The sequence below is a fragment of the Epinephelus fuscoguttatus genome, linkage group LG14, assembly GCF_011397635.1.
Source record: "Epinephelus fuscoguttatus linkage group LG14, E.fuscoguttatus.final_Chr_v1".
Classification (NCBI taxonomy): Eukaryota; Metazoa; Chordata; class Actinopteri; order Perciformes; family Serranidae; genus Epinephelus; species Epinephelus fuscoguttatus.
Window position 1 is genome coordinate 38,435,387 of NC_064765.1, and position 6,271 is coordinate 38,441,657.

At 45.5% G+C, this 6,271-nt stretch overlaps 1 protein-coding gene across 1 annotated transcript; it reads left to right on the plus strand.

Moving 5' to 3' along the window:
- Positions 1-231: 231 nt before the first annotated feature.
- si:dkey-87k14.1 (leucine-rich repeat transmembrane protein FLRT2) lies at positions 232-5,766 on the plus strand. The gene is made up of 2 exons (XM_049596265.1): positions 232-768; positions 2,432-5,766. Exon 2 carries the CDS (start codon positions 2,906-2,908, stop codon positions 4,925-4,927), a length of 2,022 nt encoding a protein of 673 aa, XP_049452222.1. The 5' UTR covers positions 232-768; positions 2,432-2,905; the 3' UTR covers positions 4,928-5,766.
- Positions 5,767-6,271: the final 505 nt, after the last annotated feature.

A 6,271-nucleotide genomic window follows, 5' to 3' on the forward strand; every position in this document is an offset into this window, starting at 1 on the left:
TGAAGCCCTTGAGTTACAAAAAAAATGGAAAAATGAAAGACAGATTAACACACACCACGAAATGAGAGAGGGAGGAGGCTGTGGTGGAGGAGAGAGAGCGTGAGTGAGTGAGTGTGTGTGTGTGTGTGTGTGTGTGTGTGTGTGTGTGTGTGTGTGTGTGTCTCAGAGAGAGATAGATGGAGAGAGAGAGAGAGACAGAGAGAGAGAGACAGAGAGAGAGTGAGCGTTGGTTCACAGAGATAGTGAGTGTCGGGGCTCCAGGTCCAGGAAGGAACAGGCAGTCTCTGGAACAGTTTACCCAGGCTATGGACTGCATATTTCGTGTTGCTCTTGGCGGAGCGGCGGGGGTCGGGCTGCTGGGAGCCTCTCTCTGCCCTCTCCTCTCTGCTTCATGTCCTCTTCTCCTCCTCTGAGGGCAGCGGAGGAACTTTACCGGCAGCTCCGGAGCAGCTCGGCCGGCCGGGAGTCTCAGGCTGTCGCGGTGTGTTTGAGGGAGGCGGGCGGGGGGGAGGAAATGCGAAGCAGACCGCTGGTGACCTGAACTTCCTTCCCTCCTGGCTGTTTCAGTCAGGACCTTGCCCATTCAGCATAATGCTCCCGTTCTCCACCCGCAGAAAACCAAGTAAGAGCAGTCCGAAGCCGCGGCGGGAGCTGGGGGCGGACGCAGCGGACATAATGCGGACTTTGTGCCCGGTCTGAGCGCAGCAGTCTGCGGATACGAGCTGACCGGCTGGATGTTCAGCAGCAAGACTTTGTGCTTTTCTGAAGGTAAGAAAACGGAGAATTTATGCAAATATGGCTTGGTAATTAAGTCTCTTTTTTTCAAACTAGGATTTATTTTTTTATTTCACATGTCCACATATTCAGATTTCCATTTCACATGAACTTACTCCCGTCAAAATAAATGTAGCTAATAAACTGAAATAAACAGGAAAAACCTGCGCCAATTTAGGATTTTCTCCAGTGAAATAACTCTTTACACTTTTTCCATAAGCGTCAGATCCATTTCATTTTCATTAGGTGTTGAAAAACATAGACAGGTCCTCATGGATTATACTTAACATGGACTGCGCCAACTACCCGCCAGTTTATTCTCCAGACTGGGGCAGTGCTGCTCAACAACAAAAGCTGGCTTCCTTAATAAAGGCTACTTTTGCAGAAGCAATATATGTGTCATAGGATGGATGCCTAAGACCTTGCTGATAAAAACCGCGGTGGGGTCGGGTCACAATAATAAGACTCTCTTTGATGCCTTGTTTGCCCCCCCCCCCCCCACCCCCAAGGAACATTACATAACTGTTGAACTGCCTTGGCCACAAATCAATGCAATCTGTCAATTGGCTGCTGCCTGGTGCCATTTTATTAATCATCACTACCAACCAGCTAACTAACACTAATAATACATTATCTTCACTTCCATAGCAAGGACTGTATTGGATCGTAACTCCTGTGCAGCAGTCAAAGAACTTTTATTGATTTTTTTTTCTTGAATTCACCTAAATAATGAAGCTTTTGTTTGTGAGCCATCTAATACCGATGCTGTAGGACATCTCTCCACTTCTTTTAAATCTTATGACCTTGTGCGCACAGCAGCACCTTTCCTCGTTGCAAGAAGCCCACATCGATCTTAGTTTTGTCCCCTACAAGGAATTTGTCTCATCTTATCTCTGCTGACAGGCTGCGTTCATCACCATCCAGCACTCCTCCTCTCCTCCACCACAACTCAGCTTAATGAATCAAGGGGAGAGAGGAATGCAAAGTCTAGTTTGACCAAAATGAGCACATATTTGACTTTATAGCAAATTATGTGCTAATACTGTATCTGTAACATCCTCTCACACCCCCCTCTTTAACCTCTTGATAATTCAGCCTAAGGATGAGTCTTCCTTGTACTGCCTGGACAGGGCCCTGTCCTAAAGAACTGGAGAGGGTAACACATTCATGGTGCTCGTCAGCGAGCCAGTTGTATCCTTCACCAGCTCACCTCATACCTCATCGCTCACAAAGTTCTTTCAGCTGCCTTATTTTAATTCTTTGAATCTGGACGATTTTTAAATGCTCTTTTTGTCAGTATGTTCACGTTCATGGTTATCAACCGAGGAAGGGAAAAAAAAAGTCTGAAGCCGCTTAGCGTAGGTTTTCATTTTAGATTAGGGCTCACGTTACTAATCTGCACATAGACTTTTAAATTTGTTTTTCCCAGCATTTCCACACACCTTTGCCCTCAGTATCTTTTCAAATATCCTTTTCCACTAGCTGTGTGTCTGAGGAATATGTAACAAATCTTAAGTCATTTGTATGCACACTGCTCTCCTCTCCCAATTTACAGTGCTTTTCCAATAGTGAGATAGACAGGTAAAAGAACTCGTTTGGTCTGTATTTTAGGAGGAAAAAAGAGACTGATTTTTCCATTATTCTTATTTTGCAACAGGTTTCTGGATCCAAATGTCGAGTCTGAGAGAAGCTTTATCGTTGTGGAGCCAGCAGTGTGTGACGTGAAAGGAAGGGAAGCGAGGACGAGGGCGTCCAGCGATAACAGTCCAGTGTGCTGTACATGGCTCTGTCAGCATCAAGTGCCGTGAAGAGAGCTCTACCCGGTGGTAAAACAGAAGAGAGGTTGAAAATGTGATGGACTTCACTAATGTCTCCCAACTCAATTATGGACAGTGGCTGGCAAAGGAATCATAGTGCTTAATTAGACCATTGCTCTTGTGTTGGGAGACTTAGGACAACTAATTACCAAGGGATTACTCAAGACCTTCTTCAGCACCAACCAGGGCATGGTTGTGTTATTAAGCAAGCAGCCAGAATCCAATGACTGTTCTGTTGGATTGTTCACATCCTAATTTCTTATCAGTTTTTTTCCTCTGATTTGGTGTCTGTATTTTTGTCTGATCTGTTTGAAATGGAGATACAGTGGCGTTTATGGAATAAGGACTGGGCCTCCTTTATACGGCCGTGGATACCTATACTGTTAGGCCTTCACCTCCAGTTCTCCCGGGCCTCCAACTGTCCTGAGGAGTGCCGCTGTGATCGCACCTTTGTTTACTGCAACGAGCGGAGCCTGACCTCAGTGCCTCTGGGAATCGGTGAGGGTTACAAGACTCTTTACCTCCACAACAACCAAATCAACAATGCTGGTTTTCCCCTAGAGCTCCATCACATTGCTTCTGTGGAAACTGTGTTTCTGTATGGCAACCAGCTGGATGAGTTCCCCATCAACCTGCCCAAAAATGTAAGGGTTCTCCATCTGCAGGAGAACAACATTCAGACCATCTCCAGAGCAGCTCTGGCTCAGCTTCTCTGGCTGGAGGAGCTGCATTTAGATGATAACTCCATTTCTACTGTGGGGGTGGAGGAAGGGGCCTTCCGTGAGGCAGTTAGCTTAAAAATGCTCTTTCTCACCAAAAACCACCTGAGCAGTGTGCCTATTGGTCTTCCGGATGATCTGAAAGAGTTGCGATTGGATGAGAACCGGATTGCGGTCATAGCAGAGGAAGCATTTAGGAACATCACTCGCCTGCAGCGCCTCCTGTTGGATGGGAACCTGTTGACAGATGAAGGGATCGCACCAGGGACCTTTCAAGACCTGGTCACCCTGAGGGAGCTGTCCCTGGCCCGCAACTCACTCACTCACCCTCCCCCATACCTCCCTGGGGACGTGCTTGTCAAATTAAACTTTCAGGAAAATCAGATAAATAGAATCCCTGCCAGGGCATTCGCAGGGTTGCACAAGCTGGAGAGGCTGGATATTTCTAACAACCAGCTGCAGTCGCTGACAGAGGGGGTCTTTGACGATCTCGTCAGTCTCAGACAGCTCACTGTTCGGAACAATCTTTGGCTGTGTGACTGCAGCATCAAATGGGTTGCGTCGTGGCTCAAATCCCTGCCGGCCTCCCTCAATGTGCGTGGCTTTATGTGCCATAAACCTGAAAAGTTCCGGGGCATGGTGATCAGAGAGCTGAGTGCTGAGCTGGTCCAATGCCCGCAGAGCACAGTGACAGCACATCTGCCTACCTCACCATCTGATATTGCTCTGATCCCATCCCTGTCATCTTCCACAGACTCCCCCCAATTCCCTCACTATGTTTCCTCCTCCTCCTCCAGACATCCCGTCTCCACATTACCCACCCTCTTCCCTGTCTACTCAACCAGAGAGGCGGGGCTAAGGACTAAGCAACCTCTGGACCCCAGGAGGGAGACTTTGCAGGTCAGCTTTGCCCTACTAAATGGCTCTGCTATCCACGTCAGCTGGGTGGCAGCCTTTCCAGTCACTGCCTACAAGGTGACCTGGGCCAGGATGGGCCCAAGTCTGACAGGGGACACTGTCAGGGAGAGGATAGTGGGTGGGGATCATCGAGGGATCCGACTGGCTAATCTTGAGCCAAAGTCCACCTATCGGATCTGTGTCATTCCCTTGGATGCATTCAATAATTACCGTCCCAAAGATGATACTGTGTGCACTGAGGCCATGACGACAGCGGCCTCTTTCAGTCCTGACAACAATAAAAGACCGTCAGGGCCTGAGCAGGCCACACAACAGGAACCCAGCTCGCATTTCTTGCTGGCTGGGCTGATTGGCGGGGCTGTGATTGTGGTACTGGTGGCACTCCTCAGCATCTTCTGCTGGCACATGCACAAAAAAAGCCGCTCCAAGTCCTCCACCAAGTGGAAATACAACCGGGGTCGGAGAAAAGATGACTATTGCGAGGCAGGCACCAAGAAAGATAATTCCATCCTGGAAATGACTGAGACTAGCTTCCAGATAGTCTCACTTAACAACGAACAGCTCCTCAAGGGAGATTTCCGCATTCAGCCTATTTACACCCCTAATGGAGGCGTCGGCTTTAGAGACTTCCCCCTGGAGAACAACAGCACAGTCTACTGCAAGAACAATGTTCAGGATGCAGACTTTTGTGGCACATGATGGTTTCGGAAAGCACCAGGAGCTTTTTTACTGACATCTACCCACATTTTACTGGACACTGTACAGTGTTAATATTATTTGAAACCCCTGTGTCTTCAAGAAATGTAATTTATACAACTAACTGGATGATATCTTTTATATAACAATGGATTTATAAGTTATTGGTTTCTGGAGTTGTGTTGTTTGAGTTCTGTGCACACAGACATGTACAATCAGGATTCATTTATTTCTAAGTATTAAGGCTGGGCTTTATTTTGATTTTCAGTAATATTGAATGATTTTGAAGTCATTGTATACTATAACTACAACAGATACAGAATCCACACTGTAGCTGCAGTGCATCCTAACAGTACTAAAAGCAGGTGGTAGAATTCTGTATGTGGAGAAAAGAGACAGGCACAAACCAGCTACATTCACCAGTAGAGGGCATAGTTTTCTGGAAAGCACACAGTCCACCACTCTTCCTGTGTGTTTTTAATCAAGTCATTGCAGTTATGTGGCACATTTGTTTAATTGCCATGACAGTCAATAGAGATGCAAATTATTGGATTCCTGCTCTTGAAAGAGGACATATTTTTATGCAAATGTGATTTCTCTCTGCTTCAAAACGAAATTTAAAGGTCACCCTTATTAAACATTCACAGAAAATGGCAGGCCGCAGCGCTTTCACCTGCTTTTCAAGATTAATACATTATCACAGTTAAGAGGTCATGTTATTAATGCTGGCTGTGCCTGATGGTGGGTGTCACAAAGTGAGCTGCAAAAAAGCACATCTGCCATCTGCTGTATGTTTAACCCATGAAGAACCAACTCTTTCCTTTTGTTCAGCAAAAATAATGTTATGATAACACAGTATATATATATATATATATATATATATATATATATATATATATATGTACATATATATATATATATGTATATGTGCCTTGAAGTTATCAGCTTACAATGTCTTTTGAATCCATGTTTTTTGCACAAAAGGTGTATTGTATATACATTCAATTGAATTGTTGTTATGGAAACCTCTTGCTCTCGATTATTTATTTACCTCATTACACATTTAATTAAAAACATATCTCCAAAAGTGAACTTATCCCTCATGATCTGTTCTAGAATGATCATTAACTCAAAGTGTTCAAAGTATACTCATGTGGGAGAGCTCAGTGATATCAGCAGAGGTCTGTTTGGAGAGGGAAGTGTCCTTTGAGGATGACGAGTGTAAGCTCAAAAGTCACAGAGACTGCACTTAAAGTGCTACTTCACACAAAACCATATTAAACCAGCCTCACTGCTAAACTATGTACAGCTGTGTGCAGGCACATGAGAACCACCTGTTGAAGCAGT

Excerpts from the sequence above, each read along its gene's own strand:
- si:dkey-87k14.1 (XM_049596265.1), top strand. The coding sequence starts at position 2,906 with ATGGAGATACAGTGGCGTTTATGGAATAAGGACTGGGCCTCCTTTATA.